This window comes from Microcebus murinus, chromosome 12 (assembly GCF_040939455.1).
Source record: "Microcebus murinus isolate Inina chromosome 12, M.murinus_Inina_mat1.0, whole genome shotgun sequence".
Lineage (NCBI taxonomy): Eukaryota > Metazoa > Chordata > Mammalia > Primates > Cheirogaleidae > Microcebus > Microcebus murinus.
The window spans coordinates 16592196-16615252 of record NC_134115.1 but is presented as its reverse complement, the minus strand read 5'-3'; the positions used below and the strand labels follow the sequence as shown (position 1 = coordinate 16615252).

At 42.1% G+C, this 23057-nt stretch overlaps 1 protein-coding gene across 1 annotated transcript in view; it reads right to left on the bottom strand.

Annotated features, from left to right (window-relative positions):
- Nucleotides 1-23057, bottom strand: part of RASEF (RAS and EF-hand domain containing) — a 76331-nt gene that overhangs the window by 25843 nt on the left and 27431 nt on the right. The window contains exons 2-8 of the mRNA XM_012779836.2: nt 20916-21062; nt 16048-16138; nt 10258-10353; nt 7587-7664; nt 4849-4964; nt 2648-2716; nt 250-334 (exon numbers count right to left, since the gene is read on the bottom strand). Of these exons, the coding sequence (XP_012635290.2) occupies nt 250-334; nt 2648-2716; nt 4849-4964; nt 7587-7664; nt 10258-10353; nt 16048-16138; nt 20916-21062 (682 nt within the window). The remainder of the gene's footprint in view (nt 1-249; nt 335-2647; nt 2717-4848; nt 4965-7586; nt 7665-10257; nt 10354-16047; nt 16139-20915; nt 21063-23057) is intronic.

The following is a 23057-nucleotide window of genomic DNA, read 5'->3' as shown; positions in this document are numbered from 1 at the left end:
TTATACATCTTCCTCTAGTTTCCTAGAACATCTTGACAAAAGAGTTGGTTAACAGCGAGGCAATTATTTCTGCAGAGGGGTAGCATAATTTTTAATTTGGAAAACTGTTGTCTCCTTTTATGGAAAGAGTTTTTCATTATTGTAAGGATCCACATGAAGCTCTTCTCCAAGAAATTACATGATTTTCATCACCTCCAAAGTACTCTACCATGAGAAAGAACAAAATATATTATATCTTATGTGGCCTACCAAGGATCTGTTGAATTTGCTGTAACTGTTTTCAAGGGCACTCCTAAGGCCGTCGTTACTGTCATGCAGCTTCCGGTTAGCTGTCCTACAGAGTAAAGACACGAACAGATAAAGAGAGAGACAAGGGGCGTATCAGTTGGGGTCAGTGTCATCACCTTCTTTTCAGGCTGTGACATTCACTGTGTGGAATGACATCACCTTTCGCAACTTCCTACCACTTCCCTTCAAGCCCCATAAATTGAGATCATGATTCACTGCTCAAACTACAACAAATTAACTGATTAGTTATTGCTCTTTAAAGGTCTTGGGGCATTTCAGGAATGAATCAGCTCTGCTCTGGAGCTCACTCTTCCCTCAGGTACCTCCACCGTTTGAGAGTTTCCTGCACGTTTGTTACCTGAATGCCTGAACCCAGCCGGCCAGTCACGCCTCCCAGGGCCAGGCACGGATGCAGTGCGTTCTGTCAGCCTCACAGCCCTGGCATCCTCCTCAAGGCCTGGTGTACCATCATGTACCAGGTAAGCACTTGGATGGTAACTCAGTCAGATCTGGGTTCAAATCCCAACTCGGGTACTTACTTCCATGTGACTTAACAAAAGTCACTTACGCTATCAGAGCTTCAGTACTCTCTCATATAAAATAAGGATATTAACAGCGCCCCTAACCTCACAGAGTGGGACTCTTCCCCTGCTTCAGTACAAGCGTTGACTATAGTCGACAGCCACAGATGAGCGCGCGCAGCCCAGTGTCAACTTTAGCCGACAGCCGTGATATGAAGGCGCACAGCTGAGCGTCGACTTTAGCCGACAGCCGTGATGTGACTTTTCTAATTTTTCGTTTTTCAAAATAAAATTGTGAACATTTAAAAATGACATAATAAAAACATACATGTACATGTTACCTATTCTGATTTACATGACAAGTAAGGCTGCCTGTAAACTAAAACAAGCTTTCGGTGCTTTAAAGCTTTCCTCGTCACACAAGAGCAAAACGGGGTCGTCGTCCATGCACAGCACAGACTATGGCGCGCACTATGAGTGCCGGCGGTGGGCAAGGTTTCCCGGCCGGTGAGCGCCGTACCAAAATGGTCCAGGCCAGTTCATCCTTCTCACCTCAGCTCAGTCCTCACTTCCTCTGGGAACACTTCCTCGACCTTCTCGGATAGGCCAGAGCTCCCCTTAGGAGACGTGGACCTCCCCTTGGCCGTACCTCCCTCACTTGGCATTTCGTATGTATTTCTATGACTATGGATCAGTTCCAGTCTTCTTCCCCTAGATTAGCTCCACAGGGAGAGATATTTTTCCCCTACCTGCCACTCTATCCTCAGCTCCTGGCACACCTGACCTGTAAAAGGCGCTGACTAAAAATATGTTGAATAAATAAATTAACTGAAAAGATTACCGTCATAAAGGAATTCTACAGTTGCCATAAGGGAGACTTAATAAGTATTTTAAAATGGTAATAAGCCAGGTGCGGTAGCTCACACCTGCAATCCTAGCACTCTAGGAGGCCAAGGCGGGCAGATTGCTCCAGGTCAGGAGTTCGAAACCAGCCTGAGCAAGAGCGAGACCCCCGTCTCTACTAAAAATAGAAAGAAATTAATTGGACAACTAAAAATACATATAGAAAAAATTAGCCGGGCCTGGTGGCACATGCCTGTAGTCCCAGCTACTCAAGAGGCTGAGGTAGAAGGATTGCTTAAGCCCAGGAGTTTGAGGTTGCTGTGAGCGAGGCTGACGCCATGGCACTCACTCTAGCCTGGGCAACAGAGTGAGTCTTTCTCTAAATAAATAAAATAAATTTTTTAAAAATGGTAATAAAAAAAAATTGGTCAACCCTCATTTAACCTCACTTGGGGGAACTAAAACCAGAAGAAAATACTGGGTGGAAAAGAAAGAAGGGGAGGTTTGAGGGGAAGGCCCTCGGAGGATGGAATCACTGCAACTTAGCCGCGAAGCTGACAGAGCAAGTGTAATACTTCCATCTCGGGACAGAAAAACAACCTAAGAAAAAATACACCTGTAACCATGCACAACAAATTGAGAAAGAATGATTATGTGGGCAGAGCCCCGTGGCCCTCACGGACGTGAGGAGCTTGGCGGATTCGGTGCCATTCTTTACAGAGACTCAAAAAAGACACATGGGGCAGATCCCCTGACTTGCGAGGCGTTTTGGAGAATCATACTCTATTCCCTGCATTCGAATCACGCACTTAGGATCAGAAGCATCAGCAGCGAAGCAGATACGCTGAGGTACCTCCGCCACTGCCGCGGGAAGAAACACACGCTGACCTGCACGCCCAGTCTTCCGACGGCAACTCGTGTCCTACGCGGCGCGTGTTTTATTAACAAGAAATTAGCGGAATGTAAATGTGATGAGATTTGATTTGAGCACTTACTGGAGCATTTCGATTTGCCTCTCAAGACTATTTCGGTCTTCTGTGTACTCTCGGATTATTTCCAGATCCCTGTAAGATTACATTTGATGTTTGAACGAGGATTCCATGTCAAGTCCTGCCTCACCTGCGCCCGCCCTCCCAGAACCTCCTCCACCTTTTTCAAAGACGAGTGTCCTTGGCCACGGTTTTCTATCTTCCCCTCGCCTCTGGCCTCAGCGGCCTCCTCTCCTGCCGGGACTCCACGAACACACCCACAGCCTGTGCTTCCCCGTGCCAACAGCTGCCCCACTGCTGACACCGCAAATCGGGAGCTTCCCCTCCTCAACTGCACCTCGGCACCCACCAGCTCTTCCGCCTGCACCCCCGCTGCCCGGCTCTGTTCCCCACGGGGACCCAGCCCCTGACCAGCTCCCGAGTCCCCTCTCCCCAGCCTGTCCTGTAAGCAGTGCCCTCAGTCCTCTGAGCACTCTCTGCTCATTCCAAGCCTTACATAATCCCAGCTCCACCTATTTTCTCCTTTCCTGTGATTCCTTCTCCTCTCCCGGCCTCAACCCTACCCCTGCTCTCCCTCCTCTCCTCACCCTAAGCCACAGAGACACTCACAGGACTGGGCTTGCTAAGCTTGCTAGAAACTCCCCTCCCCCATCCCTCTGCTGCTTTACTAGGGAAGCCCTGGCCCCTCCTCCAACTGCCCACTCAGGGCCTTCGCCACTCACCTCCAGCCAGCAGTTCCCCCTTAGCACACGGACCCCACCGCCAGCGTCCCCACGCTCTCAGGCTATCAAGCTCTAGCCACAAGATCCTTTCCATTCGCTCCCTGGATGATAAAGCTAAATTTCCCAATTGTCTATTAGCATTTACATTCCTTAGCCCCAAATTCTGGGCCCTTAACACTATAGCCTTAAATGAGCTTTTATTCTTCTTTTCATCTTTTGCTTTTTCAATTCAAAGTATGTCTTTCTGTCCAGCAGTCTGACCGCCTTTCCCCAAGCCAGACTTATCCCTCCCCATGTCCCTGCCTGTGTTTTGGTTATTGCCCCACCTGGAACATCTCTGGGACTCTCTTTTCCCATCTGTGCAGTGGAGACAATGGAAGTCCCTATCCCATGGGGCGTTCTACGGACTGAATGAGTTAGTGCCAGTAAAGCACTGAGGACAGAGCCTGGCAGGTGGCAGTGCCACAAGCTTTGAGTTGCTGATGCTGCTGTCCCTGGTGCCCCTTCCTCCTTTCACCAGCACAAACCTGCCCCTCCACCTGAGCACACCTCCAGCGTCTCCTTTTAAATAAAGTTCTTCACTTCTTCTCAACTAAAAACTTTTTCGGTGATCACATGGCAATTAAGCCAAACCACGACCCTGGTGGTGGCACTGCTTCTGAGATTATTTAGCTCTTACGATGTTTTACTCCATAATCTTGCTTTTTTTCCCCCCAACTAACCTTGCAGTGCTCAAAGAGCAGAGACCACATCTTTTCCTTTTTGTAGACACTACACTCACAACTCCTTATCTAGCTTGGGGAACTATGTATATATAGAAAGTACTTAATAAATGTCCCACTGTTTTCCATTATAAGAACTTAATTCTGATTAATGTTTGAAGACAAAGAACAAGATGTTTTTCCCAAGCATACATGTCCTAAGGGATACATATGCATGCAAATATCTATACTGTTATATTTATATATGCTTATATAAACATCCATGTCTATATCCTTTATATATAAATACACGTCTGTGTGTATGAGTGTGTGAGTGCATTAGGTCTTATTAACACCATACCGCAAAACTAACACCTAGAAAAACAAAATGACTTGCCTAAGAGGTCTACTTTCCCTGTCTTATGTTTTATGGCCAGGATTCTTACCTGTAAAGCACTTTACTAAGCATTGATTCTTGATACTTTGGGTATATTCTTCTAGCTCCCAGTCTAACATTTATTAAGCCCTGCACTGTCCTTAGCAGCCAATAATTAAACTAACTAACCTGTTTGTTTTTTAAAAAAAAAATCAAAACCAAAAAGCATTAGGAAATCTGACACTGAAAGTAAAATAATTAGAAAGGGAAGGACATACTAGCAAAGTTAATACCTCACCCTTTATTATTTATTACATAGCTTCATATACATGAGCTTCATTTGCCTGGATGATCATCTAAACGAATGTTCCATTCAAACTTAAAAAAAAAAAATGCAAAGTGTCTTACCTTTCAGAATTCAGACTCTGATCAGCATAATCGCTTTTCAAAGCATCTAGTTCACTCTGGAGAAAGGCTATGCTTGTCTGTGCTTCTAAAAGGTCTTTCTTAACTTTCTGATTTTCCTGGAGAAAAGCAACACAGCAGAACATCAGAGTCAGAGCTTCAGCTTCCTCCGCCTGCGAGAAATGAAGCTAAGTGCAGTACAGCCCTCTCAGACGCCATGCCCACCCTTCCACCACTCTTCAAGTTTTGGTGTTCAAAGAGCTAACAACTGTCACTTCAAGGTAATTTGAAATCACTATAAATAATTAAAGTGTAGAAAATCTAAATCCTCAAAGTTGTTCTTCGTTTTTTTTATGCGTGGCATTTGGTACCAAACTACAATAGTCAAGAGTGTATCATGATGTACTTTCACATGTCACTGGGAAATTAACTAACACCAAACACTTGGAGGCCTTCTTTACTTAATGAGAGCTACAAACTACTGATAAACATTCCGTGGAATTAACTGCACCTATTACCAGGTACACTGGCTACTTTTTGTAATGCATTTTATCACTTAACATTTATGTGTTTTGTACTAAAAATAATAAACCTGTGTGATTAGGAAATTTCCATATTTTTCTTAAAAAAAAAATTGGAGGTTTCCATTCGGGATGGTGGACTGAGTACATGACTGTCATTTTTCTCTTCTGACATTTTTCTCTCCTGAAACCCCATTAACACGAAATACCAAAGGAAATAAACCAGGAACAGTTAAAAGAAGGCAAGAGGGGCCCATGAGCATTCAAGTGACTTGCACACATTTCTAGAAAATGGAAACTGAATCCAAATGCACCAACAAAGGGGGGAGAGTTGAGGGAAGAAAATCCTGAAGAAGCATGTTGAAGATTCTGATGTAGAACACAGAGGAGGCAGGTGGCCAGGCTGAAGCCAGAAAGAGAGAATGAGATGTGGGGCTGGAAATAGAGATTAAGACTATATATTAAGGCACCCCCAAGTCCACCCGCTCTCTCACCCTAGCAAAAACAGCAGATAGGGTAGATCCCAAAGGCAACAAGACGGGGAGACTGTCTTCTAAAAACTGAATGACTCTACAAGGCACCCTCTGAATACCCCTGCCTCACTCATTCTGGTGACGGGGGGCCCCCGCAGTGTGACAGCCACCTGCACACACAGAGCTCCTAGGAAGACACCCTCTCAGGGGAGAGGCCTTGAGGTAAATAACTGTTTATCTAGAAACACAGGACTCTTACTTATATCAGCCACCCAAATGATCAAGCTAAGTATCTTTTACTTTAAAATATGAACAGATCACCAAGGATTGCCAGGTATTTGGGGGGAAAAAAGACAGCTGACAGACCTAAATAAACCTCTGAGAAGTCCAAGAGAAGCCTATTTATCTAGACCAGGGGTCCTCAAACTTTTTAAACAGGGGGCCAGTTCACTGTCCCTCAGACAGTTGGAGAGTGTGCACTGTGGGCCCAGGACGTGTCGGCTGCTAAGCAGGACAGGCAGCTGCAGCAAAAACACCCAGAGGGCCAGATAAATGTCCTAGGTGGGCGGCATGTGACCCTCGGGCCGTAGTTTGAGGACACCTGAACTAGACTAACTCAACAAATTGTGAGGGGAATGTAGACATGCTCAAATATTCAAAAACTGAGAAAATTTCTCTCTCATATACCCAGTGCAATAAGAACTAAAATATCATGGACTCTAAATTTAATATATTCAAGGAGAAAAGTTAAATAAGTTTCATGCACTGGTAAGAATCAATAAGAAGTCAAAGTATCAGTGATATCATGATAAGAGTTTCTTGTTACAACAAGAAACCAAAAACTCAACCAGAAAAATCCAAGAAAAACAGGTAACTCTATAAGAAAGTCATGAACCTTGGTGGCGCATGCCTGTAGTCCCAGCTACCCGGGAGGCTGAGGCAGAAGGATCACTCGAGCCCAGGAGTTTGAGGTTGCTGTGAGCTAGGCTGACGCCACGGCACTCACTCTAGCCTGGGCAACAAAGCGAGACTCTGTCTCAAAAAAAAAAAAAAAAAAAAAAAGTCATGAACCTAATACAAAGCCAACTAAGATGCGACGACATTTGTAACTGCTGTTGTATTAAGGGAATTCAATAGACACGGAAGCCAGAAACCTTTTCTTTTAAGTAGTACGGGGATAATGACTGGAGAAAGAAGTGCAACCCCTGCTCATTTCCTGGCTCTGTGATGAAAGTATTTAGAATCATAATAAAGAAAATGTTCTTTATTTGAATTTTAGAGTCAACCTCAAATCAAAATAAAGAAAACTTAATCATGATAACAGATGTGCACATTCGATTTTGTGACAGAAAAAGTAAAGATATAGTCAGCGGAAGACAGAAAGAGACTGAAAGGGAAAAGTTGGAGGAAGGGCAGGGCACTGACATCCTCATGTCACAGAATCAGGTTCACAGACCAGAGCCAATGCTACAAGAACACAGGGTTAACTATGTTCCGTAAAGCTGAAGCACCATGTCTTTACTACTTTGAATAAAAAATAAGTTAAAACCTTTCACAATAAGTGGTGTATATCATTGAGGAAAAAAGCCTGCATAAATAATACCTTTGCTCAAATGTATTTTAAAGACTTTCTCTAACCATAGTATTAATTTCTCCTTAAGCTGCTATTCCTGGAACACTGAAATAACAGCACGATTATGTAGTCTAACAGGAAGTGCATTTCTGTGAGTGAAAAGGTGATTCTTACCATTGATAAATCATAAATTTGCTTTTTCAGTGCAACAACATCTTCCTTTTGACTTAGGTGTTTTGATTGTTCTTCAAGCTGAAAGAGCAAATAAAAGTTGTGCGCTTACAAACAGACTCACTTTGAACTGCTTTAAGTTTAAAATTATCCTTGAACACAGATATGGGAATTCTAAGAAGTCTTCAATTTCCAACATTACACAACTTTATAAATCATTAAACTACATAAAACCCACAAAAATTTAAAGATTTGTTCTAAACAATTGAAACATTTTTTTTTAGGTTTTATTATTAAATAAGTTTTCTTGGAAACAACTGACAAGGTCTTTTTAGAAACCATTTAACTATTACACAACCCAATCCTTGCCTTTTCCAGTTATGCTGAGTGAGTCTGGGTATTTATATTCTCCTTTATATTATCCACACTTAACACTTTCTATCCGGTCTTATATTATGATTTAGGGATGTCTTATTTCCCCTCCTAAGAGCGTAAGATTTTGTTAAAAGCAGAGTTAGTGTCAGATCCATCTGTGTTTTCTTCATGGTGAGTCTAAGAAATGTTTATGAAATAAATCAATAAAAGCAAAGTAAGTCATGAAGCTGGAGACACACACACACACACACACACACACACACTTATACAAATACATATGTGAGTTCTGCATACTGGCTGACTCACTAGTATTAACTGCCAGACTAAACTGGTTCAGGAACATCTATAACATGAAGAACAAAAAGGTCTTTCCTACAACTAACTTACATCCCTGGGAACTGAGGGGATTTGTGGTGTGCATTTAGGAAATGCCTGTGCATTGATCCAAGTGGATCCTGATTCCATGAAGGCTAATAAGGACTGTTACTCTGGACTCTCTTCACTTGACCAGGTGGTACCAAGGGAAGGTTTTACACGACCACGTCATGACTTCCACGTGGCTGACTGAGAAGAGCATTCTGACTTCAGAGAAGAGAAATTGTGGGGGAAAAAAATGATTTTCTCAGAATCAGTGACATCAGTTGTCACTGACTGTAACAACCGCCTTTCACATACATTATCTTACTGTTTTGTGTAATGACCACACTGGGCAGGCAGGAAGCCTGGAATAAGTGAGAAGGCACGAACCATGCAGTGAGAAGATGCCACCAGTTATTAGCTGTGTGACTTTCAACAAGTTATTTAACTTCTCTAGAGCTCGGTCCTTGCCCGTAAAGGTAGGATATTTACACCTTTTTCAGAGATAGTCTGACAATTCAATTTTTTTAAATTATGAAAAAGAGCTTACTAAACTGTAAAGCCAATAAATTATCAGTTATTATGGTTGCGTTGGACAGTTTATTATTAATCTCATTTTCTAGATGAGAAACTGAAGACCAGCAAGACAAAGGAAATCGTGCCAGCTGCTTCAGGGAGAAACCGGTACAGTCTGGACAAGGACTCAGAGTTCCTTACTCCTGACTTACGGCCTCTCTCACTATCCAGTGACATTCAGTCTCCACCATATGCCGCATAAGGGCAAGAAATTCTGTGTCTTCTTACAGAGACTGTCATGCCCAAAGATTCAAGAAGCCAGAGAAATAAGAGAGGACCATTACTATTAATAGGAGAATCTGTGGCTCTGGCACGAATAGGAGATTGGCCCACTCGATTCTCTAATTCAAGCATAGTATGTACAGTCTGATGACTTTTGAAAATTAAATATAAGGTTGACATTGATGTTAACTTTTCAGGATGGCTACTGAGGAGAATTCTTAATCATCCCAGAGGTTTAATTTACAATAGTCTACAAAATATAGTTAATTGTCACTGAATCCCATTACCACTTTCTGGAGTGATTATTTTTTAACTATTCATTTTCATTTTAGCAAAGGTATTTCCATTAGTTATGGAAACAACTCACACGCAAAAAGTGAGTCCAGCACAGTGCTGGAGCCAGCGGCAGTGGCAGGCAACAGTCTACTTTAAGCACCTCATCCCAACTCTGAATTTAGTGATACCAACGTGGTAGCTTGAAATCAGTAACGCTGTGAGTATTTACACCATGGAAATCAGCAAATGCTACAAATCCCTCCCTTCTCTTCCGCCCACCTGCAGAGCCAGCTGCCAGCATGTCCCTGAGTGAAACCTGCTCATCAGAAACCAAGTAGAGCAAAAGCCAAAACCCCATCACACCTGTGCTCAGACTTTCACAAGTTCTTTCTCACCTCCTGCTGACCAAAGGTCCCCTAGATCTGACACTTTCTACTCAGAACAGCAAGAGTCATTTCGTCTAGTAAACAGTTACCACAGGCTGACCATGAGCCTTGTATGTAATAAGCTAGGGGCAGGGGCACAGGGCTGAATGACCGAGAAAGATGGTGCCTCAGCTGTCATGGAGCAGACAGTCCACGGACACGGGGATGTGAGGGCACATGGCTGGTGAAGACTAAGGAAGCAAACTCACGTTTGATGGACAACTCTTCAAGGGATCAGAAATATTTATCACCTCTCCACAAAACACAGGTGGCCCCCAAAACACAAGAGGAACTCAGACCCATAGAGAAAAGTCTTCCAAGGAGTACATTTGACGCTGAAATCTGATTCTGTCTGCCACTTCAGCACGACTCCAAAACTTTGTGGTTGTTAATAGCACTGAGATACCAAGGTTGTTCCTAAAGTCTGGCTGCCACATTCCTACCTTTTTAAGCTTTTTTATGGTCACCTGCAGATCTCCTACTTCGGTTTCATACTGACGTCTGAGGTCACTGAGGGCCTCCTCAGCTTTACGTTTTTCCTAAAAAAAAAAAAAAAAAAAAAAAAAAAAAAAATTTTTTGTTAATTTAAATGGGTTCAGTCTCTTAAAATAAACAACCTTCAAACCCCCATAGGTGAGAAACATTCTGTGTCAAATGAAGGCTGACCTCAATTCTCCTAGACAGGGAGGGTGAGGAAGGATGGCAGAAGGAAGCCAAGTGACTTCAGTTGTGCAGCAGTTCTGGAATGGAAGCCCACAGAAGTGAAAGAACTGCAGAGTCCGACAACCTACATACACACCTCACCTGGGAGTGACACCTCTAAGACTCTTACTCACATATGACAAAGGCCCCAGGACATCAACTAATTAATTACTGCTATAATTATTTAAATGCTGTGGCACAGCAAAGGGCTACAGTGCTTGCCTACATCCTATCATGTGATGACAGGTGATGACAGGCAAGTGGGTACTCCTAGAGCTCATGCCACATCTGAATTCAAATCACATCACTGCAAATCTCTATGCAGAGTCCTTCCCCATAGTCTGGTGCTTCTCAGATGTGTTCCTCCAAGTTCTCCTGAAGCAGAAATGGCAAGAGGGTATGCTGGGAGATCAGGGAGTTGCCATTCAGAAGCTCCTGTGAGCTGAAAGGTCTCTAAATTTCCTTTTTCTCTTAATAAATTATACAATTTTATATCCTATGTTCAGTATTCAAACGGTTTTATATCGACAGCCAGTGAAATTCAGTGTAAAAGAATTCACCAATAGCCTACCATATACCAAGAAGGGCTCTAGGCACAGGCACCTGGGGCATGGGGTGGGGACAGAGCAGGGGACAATGAAACCGTTGCTCTCATGCATTCTAGTGGGGAGAGAGGGAACGAGGATGGTTTCAGGAAATGATATGAAGAAGAAGAAAAACCAGGGAGATGTGGTGGGGGCCAGCTGATGGGGGTACAGTGGCGCCTATCTGCAGAGATAGCACCCCCCCACATCTGCATCCCTGCCAGGGTGAAAGGGTCTCACTGTCTACTGATTGGCTGTGGAGCCTGGGAAGGCTGATTAACTTCTTCAGGCCTCCATTTTCTTATTAGATTATTGTGAAGATTAAATTAAATAATCCAAGCAAATTAAAGAATCCATAAAAATTAAATAATCTGAGTAAATTAAATACTCCATGAAAATTAAATAATCCATACAAATTACATAATCCACGTGCAATGCTTAGTAGAAGAGCAGCATTTTACCTAAAGGTTACCTTTTTTCTTTCTTTGAGACAGGGTCAAGCTCTGTCACCCAGGCATCATCATAGCTCACAGCAACCTCAAACTCCTGGGCTCAAGCAATCCTCCTGCCTCTCAGCCTCCCAAGTACCTGGGACTACAAGCATGCACTGTCACACCCAGCTAATTTTTCTATTTTTTGTAGAGACAAAGTCTCACTCTTGCTCAGGCTGGTCTCAAAGTCCTAAGCTCAAGCAATCCTCCCACCTCGGCCTCCCAGAGTGCTAGAATTATAGGCATGAGCCACTATGCTCAGCCTTTTTTTCTTTTCTTTCTTTTTTTTTTCTAAATGGCTGTCTTGACTTCATGCAACTTAACAGGTGAGGCAACATTACTGACCACTTCACAGGTGGATGAAGACACCAGGCCCCACAACAAAGTGCTCATGGTGCTTCCTGGCATCAGAATGGAATTGGATGCAAGTCTCCTCAATGAATCCACAGCCACAAACCCGAACACAACAACTTCATTCAGAGATGAATAAGAGAATTTATCACTTGTTTATTTCATTCCCAAACTTGGACAGGTAGATGCTGGGAGATCAGATAGGAGGTTATTAGTGTATCCCAGGCGAGAAATGGTGGTGGTGCAGATCAACTCTTCACACACTTCCAACAAACTGAAATGGAGGGAACACATCCCAACTCATTCTATGAGACCAGCATTAGCCTGAAACCAAAATCAAAGACCTTAAAAGAAAATTACAAACCAATATCTCTTATGAATAGAGATGCCAAAATGATAAATTAATTCCAACTGAATTCAACAATCTATAAAAAGAATAATACATCATAACCAATTGAGGTTTATCTCAAGAATGTGAGTTCAAAACATTCAAAAATCAAAGTAATACTAATATTCTAAAACAATTAATATTCCAAAAAAGAAAAAATAAATGATCATTTCCATAGAGTCATGAAAAGCATTTTGACAAAGTCCAATGTCCATTCCTGATTAAAACAATAACAGCAATAACAATAACACTCAGAAAACTGGGAACAGAAGGGAACTTCCCTCAACTTAATAACGGGCATGTATGAGCAATAGACTGCTAACATCAGACTTAATGTTAAAGACTGAATGTAGACAAGAATGACTCTTCCATCACCTTTAATCTTCTAACCCACGCAACAAGAAAAATAAAATCATGCAGATCAGAAAGACAAATAAAACTGAATTTATTCACATATAATCATCAACCCAGAAAATCTAATGGAATCAATAACATATTCTGACTTCATCAAAATTAAATTTTTCTACTCTTCAAAAGACACTGTTAGAGAATGAAAACACATGTAATAGTCTTGGTGAAAATATTAATAGATCATATATTTGATAAAGGACTTATAAATTAAGACTATATAAAGAACTCTCAAAACTCACAAATAAAAAAGCAGATTTTTAAAATGAGAAAAAGATTTTAACAAGACACATCACCAAAGAAGATATATACATGGCAGATAAACACAGATCTTAACACTGCTGGTCATTAAGGAAATGCAAGTTAAAACACCAATGAGGGTCTTCTACATATCTATCAGAATGCCTAAAGAATGGCACTCTCACACACTGATGGAAAGGTACAATGCTACAACCACTCTGGAAATCAGCTGGGCAGTGTCCTAGAAAAATAAACATATACCTACCTAACACAGATGATCAAGCCATTCCACTCTAGAAATTTACTCGAGAGAAATAAAAGTATATTGCCTATATAAATACCTGTACATGAATATTCACAGCACCTTAATTTGCAATATCCCAACAACTGGAAATAACTCAAATGTCCTTCAACGGATAAACGGGTAAACAAACTGTGGAACACCTACACGGTAGAATACTACTCAGCGATAAAAAAGGATGAACCATTGATACATGGATAAGTCTCAAAATAATTATGCTAGGAAGAAGCAGCCAAATGAGAAATAGCACACACTGCATAATTCCATTTCTATGCAATTCTATAAACTTCAAACTAATCTATATAGACAGAAAATAAAACAGCAGTTCCCTGGCAAAGAAGGGAGGAAGGCAGGCTTGTTATGCCTGCAAAGGGGCCGGAGGAGACTTCCACAGTGGATGGTCATATCCATGATCTTACCTGCAGAGAGCGTTTCACACTACATATGTGTATGTGTGTGTGTATATCTGTATATATATATAAAATTAACATATTCTATATTTTAAATATGTGCAATTTATATACATGCCAATTATATCTCCATAAAGCTGTTACAATTAAAAAGAACTAACTAGAACGATGCAATATGCACTTTATGTGCCTTAGGAGTCAAGGCCAGGAAGAGAGGAACATGGCCAGAGGAGCAGGGGAGGGAGGGCATCAAAGGGAAAGGCGTGACTTTCTCTGAGCTCTGCAGAATTCAGGACCCTGGAGAGGAGTGGGGAGACAACCAACGAGGCAAAGGAAATAGCTGGGGCAGAAGCAGAGTCTCAGGCGGTGGGCAGCCGGAGATCGGGGTGAAGAACCACTGGGAACGAGGGGTGCCACACAGACTGGAGCAAAATTCAGGAAAAATCTTCAACTGGCCTAAGCATGTTATTCCAGAGAGACTGTGTTTAGAAGGGTGTGAGGCAGGAGCAAGGACAGGCAGGGGAACAGGCTTCCTCCCAGCTGCCCAGCTGCCAGTGAGGTCCTGGGCTGCCTGCTGAGGTTTCAGAGGCCGCATAAATGTGGCGAACGACTGACTGGCTGAAGACCCCTTGTTGTGGAATAGAGAAATGATGCCATGGACACCACAGACTGGCCACCCCTGGACCAAAGCCAAGGAAACCAAGGAAGATGCTGTAATTAGTAAAATGCGAATTTATAAGGGGTAGGGGCCAAGGTCCTATGCCCATTACCAACAACAAATATGGTAGGTATGCAGCTGGAAGAAGCAATGAGATCGGTTACCAGAATAACACGTGTGCTTGGGTAAGTGTCTGATGAAGGAATTAAAAACAGTGGATAAAGAGAAACAGGGCAGAAAAAAAAAAATGATTTCACTGTTTCTGGACCACAAAAAGGAAAGTGCTAGCAGAAGAATGGGATATCCATGGCACTAAAGCTGGGCCATGGCCCCTGAGCCATTCACGTGGTTGAGTAAGACATCCAAATACTGATTCAACTTGTTATAAAGAGAGAGGACAACACAGAGACCCACGGGCACATACGTGGTAAAGCCATCTAAGATGCAAAATCTGAAAGGGAGCAAAGGAGCACAGGGCCACAGAGAAGAGCAGCACAGTGACAGTCACAGTGCAGCTAACACACCCCAGGCACTGCGTCAGATCGTGGTGCCATCCTTGTTAAAGCAGGTAGGTGGCATGATCCCATTTTTAAAGATGGAACAACAAAGGCTGAGAAGGCAGGTTATTTTTCCGGTGCCACCTCGTCCAGGTAAGGGCAGGGCCAGGATGCAAACCAAGGTCTACTGGCTCAGGCCACTGGTGCACTAATTTGCTGCTTACTTTTCAATGTTAACAGGGCAAATGAATAAATTAAAATCGAGTTCTTAACCTAACAGTGACTACTCAAAGAAATATGTCTGTTTTCTATTTTCAGTAACATTAATCACTCAAAAATACTTCGTAAGAAAAAGAATAATCATTTCTTCAACGAAAATCACTGAAGGTAGCATGCAACTTTCAACTGCAAAGGGATCCTATAATGCCGAATCTGTAAACTAAAACCAGGATATGAGAAAAAATAAAACAAAATCAATGATAAAAATAATACAAATAAAAACAATACAGTATAAGAGCTATTTGTAAAAGCATTTATACTGTATTAGGTATTATAAGTAATCTAGAGATGATGTAAAGTGTACTGTGGGATGTACACAGGTTATAGGCAAATACAATGCCATTTACATACGAACTTAAATGTACATTTTGGTATGGGGATTGGGGAATCCTGAAACCAATCCTCTGTGGATACCGAGGGACGACTATATACTATTATAAAACAACAAAATTTGAAGACAGAATATTAATTTCACTGTAATCCACATTTAAAACTGGCAGCGGAGATGGGCAGTGAGACAGGTATGTCAAAGTCAAGCCACCTTCTCTACCTGAAGGCTGGTTCTGCCTGCTTCAACCTCAGCTCTCAGGTCACTTCTCCAACTAGGCCTCTGACCCCCAACCTAAGCATCCTCCTCTCCCAGTCACTGCCTATCCCACACACGCCGTTTCCTTACCGCACTTGTCATTATCTGAAATTATCTGCTTTATTTATTTATTTGATTATTATCTCTATTGATCCTTACTCATGCCCAAAAAACACCACCGGTAAAAATCCCCTTGCTGGGAGTCTCCATGGGAGTGTCCGTGGGAGCCTGGACTTGCTGTACTCACGTCCCGACACCCAGGGGAGTGCCGGGGGCCCAGTGCACGAAAAGTGCCTCGTAAAGATCTGCTGAACGAAGGGCCAACCCCAGAAACATACGTCTTTCCGCGTCTTATGTTCTGCAGCCTGAATCCTCTGATCCATTTCCTCCTCCAACTCACTCAACTGCATGGCTGCCTTGTCCTGGGCTCTGAAATTCAAAAGAATGCACACCTTTTTATTACACCCTTAGACTTGTAACATGAAGAGAAAACTTCAAACTCATCCATTTCAAGACCTATATTTTACAGATGAGGAGAAACACACCATTCATAACATCCCCCATTCCTTCCACATAATAAAATGGGATTGGCAATTTAACTATTTTGGCGTAAGATGATTTTAAAACTAGATATGGTCGTGCATTGCTTAACAATGGGGACACGTTCTAAGAAATGTGTTGTTAGATTTTGTCATTGTGCACACATCACAGAGTGTACTTACACAAACCTAAATGGTATAGCCTACTACACACCTAGGCTCTATGGTATATATTATACCCTACTGCTCCTAGGCTACAAACCTATACAGCATGTTATTGTACTGAATACTATAGGCAGTTATAACATAATGGTAAGTATTTGTATATGGAAACATATTTAAGCATAGAAAAGGTACAGTAAAAATACAGTATGATAATCTTATGGGACCACCACTGTTGTATATGCAATCTGTTGTTGACTAAAATTTCATGAAATGGTGTATGACTGTATTAAATAAATGAAATACATTAAGTAAAATGATATTAGACTAGATTGTGGCACAGAATAAAGGTACCAAATCTCTGGGAGGCTCTCAATAAATTCTGAAAATCCCTTTTCCTATCATGACTGAGTTAAAACCCTGGAAACACAAAAAAAGAATTTCAAGGCAAAGAGATGGTTAGATATAATTTTGAAATTTTATTGTATGAAACTCACAATGTTTTATGTTAAAGTTAGAAGGGAAGAAAGATCTCAACAATTATTTCTAATTAGTCCCTTAAACTTCTAGAATGTAGATAAGATTACCATTTAGAAAATTTCCATTTCTATTATTAATAAATCACATCTCTATGGAGGTGGAGCATACTGATTTGCTAAAAAAGTTAGAAATGGAAAAATTTTGGTAAGAGGGATTCCAGGATTATTTTATTTAGCAATTATCTAGTATGGAGATGTCTGTCACTTTACAACAGTTGAGATTTCAGATTAAATCGTAATAAATTATTTTCCTTTGTTCTCTCTGAGCTACACGTCCAATTATCTAACTTTTCATATGCATATGCCTTGCCTACTTCTAAACTAGATTATAAGCAACCTGAAAGCAGCTACCTGGGGTTTAGAGGTGATCCACTTGGGTCAGTGACATGCTGTTAATTACAGAGCCTAAATATAAGACCTCCCTCCCATCTTCTACTTTGGCCTTGAATTCTACCTGTTTTTGACATTTATTCCCTCACAACTGGTTCATGCATTAGCTTAACTGCAACATAAAACGCCACATAAACACTGGGGAGCTAAAGAAAAAAAAAAAGACCCCAAAGTAAAATTCCAGGTAGCATTACTATTTTCTACTCCTGTTTATTTCCTCCTCACCTTACAGCATGCCCATGGCTATGTCAACCAATTTTAGAAAGTCAACTAGTTTCTGTTTATAAATGCCTGCTTCTTGAAGTCTAGAAATTATGTATTTCCAAAGCAACTTTTTTTTTTTTTTTGGTCAACTCCAGAACTGTAAATAGCTAAGCCACATATCCTTTCTCCTTTTGTTATGATCATTTCCCCAACTATCTCTTCTAGATACCCAGCCCAAACATCTGGGACTGCTCCTGAGTGTGCTCTCTGCCTTTCTCACTTTCAAGCAACGTTCTTCTTCTTTTGTAAATCAGGGTAATCCACAGTGATCCAGTGTTTGCCCCAGCAATTTCTAATTTCTAGTAAAATGCCCGGCCCCTGTAGTCTAGTCTGCGGCCCCTACCAGGACGCTGGGAACCTGATGTTCAGGGCAAGTGCAGAGCGACAAGACTGAGACCCTCCCCAACCAAAAGTGGAGGTGAGGATGAATGGTCCTTGTCTGAGAATGCAGGGAACGGTTCACCAGCAGCCATTTAAACGCTTCTGCGGAGGTCTTTGATGGCTAAGAGAGGAGCCTTTAGGAGACCCCAGGCCCAGGGTAGAGCCAGGCTCTGCCTCCTTCCCGGGGAGCACAGGGGAAGGTGTAGGGAGGCACCGACACAGCTCAAACCATGTGACATACTCACTCCACTGTGAGTGCACAGCCTGGCTGGTAATAAGAACACAAAGCACGCCGTTTTTTTCCCCTTGTGGGTTTACGTGGTACTGTCTTTATTTTATTTTTCCTTTTAGGGTTTCTTTTCTTTTTTTTTTAATTTTATTTTAGCGTATTATGGGGATACAAGTGTTGAGGTTACTTATATTGTCCATGACCCCCCTCCCCACTCGAGTAAGAGCTTCAAGCATGTCCATCCCCCAAACGTTGCACTTCTTACTCGTTGTGGTTATATATACCCGTCCCTTCCTCCCCCCTCTCACCCTCCTGACACCCAATAAATGTTACTCCCATATGTCCACTTAGGTGTTGATCCGTTAATACCAATTTGCTGGTGAATACATGTGGTGCTGGTTTTTCCATTCTTGAGATAAATTCACTTAGAAGAATGGATTCCAGCTGTATCCAGGAATATACAAGAGGTGCCATATCACCATTGTTTCTTAAAGCTGAGTAGTACTCCATACTATACATATACCACATTTTATTAATCCACTCATGAATTGATGGGCACTTGGGTTGTTTCCATAGCTTTGCAATTGTGAATTGTGCTGCTATAAACATTCGAGTGCAGGTGTCTTTACATAAAGTGACTTTTGATCTTTTGGGAAGATGCCCAGTAGTGGAATTGCTGGATCAAATGGTAGATCTACTTGTATCGCTTTAAGGTATCTCCATATTACTTTCCACAGAGGTTGAACTAGTTTGCAGTCCCACCACCAGTGTAGGAGTGTTCCTCTCTCTCCGCATCCACGCCAGCATTTGTTGTTTGGGGACTTTTTGATAAAGGCCATTCTCACTGGAGTTAAGTGATATCTCATTGTGGTTTTGATCTGCATTTCCCTGATGATTAGAGATGTTGAACATTTTTTCATATGTTTGTTGACCATTATTCTGTCTTCTTTTGAGAAGTTTCTGTTCGTGTCCTTTGCCTATTTTGATAGGGTTGTTTGATTTTTTCTTGCTGATTTTCCTGAGTTCTAAATAGATTCTAGTTATCAGCCCTTTATCAGATGTGTAGCTTGCAAAAATTTTCTCCCATTCTGTGGGTTGTCTGTTTGCTCTCTTGACAGTTTCTTTGGCTGTGCAGAAGCTTTTTAATTTCATTAGGTCCCATTTGTTTGTTTTTGTTGCTGTTGTGATTGCCTTTGGGGTCTTCTTCATAAATTCTTTGCCTAGGCCAATGTCTTTGCAGGTTAGATGTGTTTCCTGAAGATACTGTCTTTAGATGGGATACTGTGTGTGTGTGTGTGTGTGTGTGTGTGTGCGTGTGTGTGTGCATCCCACATGTCTTCGTGTGGGTCCGTATACCTGTACCTGTGCGTGGACTTATGAGTTTGTCTGTTTTATTAATAACAGACACTCACTGATGCTCTGAAAAATCAGTATGTGTGTCTGCTCGTCACCCTAAAGGCGGCCCATGCTGGGGCTCCGATCCACACTCCAGAATGCTCTGCAGAATCTGCACTTCCAAGGATAATGCTTTATCTTGCTGGAACTTGAGGGGAAAGATCAGAGTCAGGTACTGAAAACATTCATAAGAAACCCCTTGGGACTAGCTCAACCCTTGCTTGACTCTAGGACTATAAGAAAGGTCCTATTCAGCATCAGGATCTTAAAACATTTTCTCTGCCACAGTTTAATTCCTGTCAGTTACTCCAAAGGTTCAACTAGATAGTTTTGACATCACATGGAGGGGAAGAACAAAGAGAAGAGGAGCCCCTCGCAGATGGGCAGCACCCTGACAAAGGGGCTGTGTGTGCAAGTTCTGGGCGGAGAGTTGCTGGAGGAACACATGGCAGCAAGAGGCATCCATGGGGGTCACAACACCCAAGGTTCGTGACAAACAAAATGCTCTCTTCTTTCCCAATACTAGCTAAAGGAATACGGTCCTTCCAGGAAGTAAAAAGGCTGAAGTTTGGATTGCAACACATATAAATTCTTCTTCTGCAACAATGTGGCTGTTACAATGAATAAGACGTCCCATGCAAGCCAGCTATGGCTTATATGAACTGTCTGTGATACAGTGGGAATTTAACAGATTTTTAGCTTTCAGTTCACAGGGGAGGGCTGGGTAATGAGGGCCAGAGAGGGAGAAAGCAGCCCTGCTCAGCACCTCCCGGGGTAGACACAGCCGAGGGGCTCACCCATGATCTCATCCACTAAGTCTCAATACCCTGAGGATGAGAATATTTTCATCCTCATTTCGCAGATTCGGGAACTGACTCATGGCGATTAAGTAACTTGCCCCCAAGGTCCCACACTTGTAAATTTAATAAGCACCACAAGTCTAAACTTTGAATGGGGTCCGGCCTACCTTTCTAAAGTTTCCTATGTGTTTCAAGTGGCTGGATATAAGATAAATCTCTGAATTATTTTATACTGACTCATATATGGAATCAATTATATTGGTCCTAAAGAGTTTATATAATAGGATCATGATGACCTATTATTGATTGATTGCTGACTGACTCTATAAATTACTGCCCGATTCAACTTCCCCTGTGCTGGCTTAATCTAGAAAGCTCTAGATTCCTGAGGTTCAGAAGGACCATCCACATCATCATGTGGCCACGTGGTTCAGTCCATTTGACACCCGTGTCCGAGAGCAAGTCAGAGGGCCCTACGTGCCACTTAGAAAGGAAGGACTGCAGTACCTCTTCACTGCAATGGCCAGGTTTTCCATCTCTGTGCTTTGGAGCTTGATCTCGCGGATGAAGTTCTTTATAACATGTTCATATGGCTGAATCAGTCTTGGCTCCACAAGGTTGATGTTTTGATACAGGGTACTAACTTGCTCTTTTCTGCAAAAAAAAAAAAAAGAAAGAAAGAAAGAAATTAAATCAAATCAAATCAATTAAACAACAAAAAGGCAACTGTTCAGAATATTTTTAAGAAAGAGGAACATAAGTAAAGAACCAAGGAAGGAAAAATCAGCAATAATAAAATGACCCAGAAGGAAGGGATGATACAGTCAGAGATGCTGTTTCATTTTTCTCCACATTAGGAGACGGAGGCCTTTGAGGGCAGTGGAAACACACAGGAAGGGTCTGGGAGGGAAGGATTTTTTTTTTTTTTTTGCCACTGCTGTTTTTTTAAATAGAAAGTTAATAGATTTACATAAAATTTAGGTACATTAAACCAATTGCTTAATTCCATGTTTCACCAATCCCTAATAAAATGTTAATTATTATTTTACAGTCAGTTAAAAATTACTTCATATACAATTCATACACACACACACACACATATTCGCACTGTTGTCATTCACAACACTTCTGACACCAAACATGTGGGTTTTTTCCTCACACCAACCAATTCTCCAACTTTCTGGGCACCAACTATGCATTGAACAATTCAGTTCCATTCTGACACTAACCACCCTCAGTTAGCACTGAACCCACAGGTTAAATGTCCAGCCCCGCAAGACTGCCCCCACTTCAGACACCCGTCACAAGTTCCAAACTGCCACCCGCACTTCTGACCAACTTGGCTATAAATCAGGGGTTCCCATGACCCCCCTTCCTCAGGTTCCACGATTTATTGAAACAGGGCTCACGGAACTCAGGAAAAGACTTTACTTAGGTTTACCAGTGTATTATACAGGATACAACTCTGGAACGGCCACATGGAAGAGATGCTTAGGGCAAGGTATGGGGGCAGGTGGGTGCACACCACCTATGCCAGCACCTCAATGTGTTCACCAACCCAGAAACTCTCCAAACTCTATGTTTTACGGGTTTTGTGGAGGACCCACTGTGTAGACACACGATAGATTAAATCATCGGCCACTGATGGCTAACTCAATCTTCAGCCCTTCTCTCCTCCCCAGAGGTCAAGGAAGGGCTGAACCTTTCAACCCTCTAATCATGTCTTGGTCTTTCTGGCAAGCAGCCCCCATTTTGAAGCTATCTGGGGGTCCCCCAGCCACCAGTCATCTCATTAAAGGACATTCTTGTCACTATGGAGATTCCACTGGTTTTAGGAGCTGTGTGCCAGGACCCTGGAACAAAAACAAAATATGTATTTCTTATTGTATTACAGTATTTATATGTGACAGCCTCATATCTGTCATTTAATACGTTTTATTAAAAAATGATAAAAATTTTCAGAGGCATTTCAAAAGAAAAAGTAACCAGATTCAGTAGCTGGTCTGACAGAGGAAAGGGGCTAGTTGGTGAGGCTAGTGGTGGCCTTAACTCACAGCTTAGGGGTCTAGCATGATCTATGGATGACACACCCTTTATGCTTAATGAAGTCTGTTTAACTCAACTGCTACTGAGGGATGCTGTCACTCTGGGTGGACTTGCTAACCACACTCCTTCCCACCATATCAAAGCTTCTCTTGGTTTGAAGGACTGCATATTGGCCTCCTTAGCTTGCATCACACTTCATGCAATCCAACCTTTCTTCTTATGATCCTGGTGGAAAGCCACACTTGCTAGCATTTAACATAAACTGTGACTGAGCTCTAACAGTAGCACCGGTTTTTTTTTTTTTTGAAAGCAAAGAAAATTTATGCCAGTGAAATAAGAAATGCCAGGATTTGAGAGACTATGGAATTCTTTGGGCCTGAGATGAAAACTTGTCGTAACACCAGCATCACAGAATTTTATCAGTTCTCATCAAGTCTAGAAATGTTAGAGGACAGCCAATTATCACAGGGAAGCTAATCACTTTCACGTACCGCCTTGTTTAAAAATCACCTCCAGTGGTTGGGTAATTCCCATGTTTGGTGATCTGCTTCTGTGATTTTAGGGGTACTTCCCCCCAAATGCAAAAAGCCTTCTGTCTCCTGC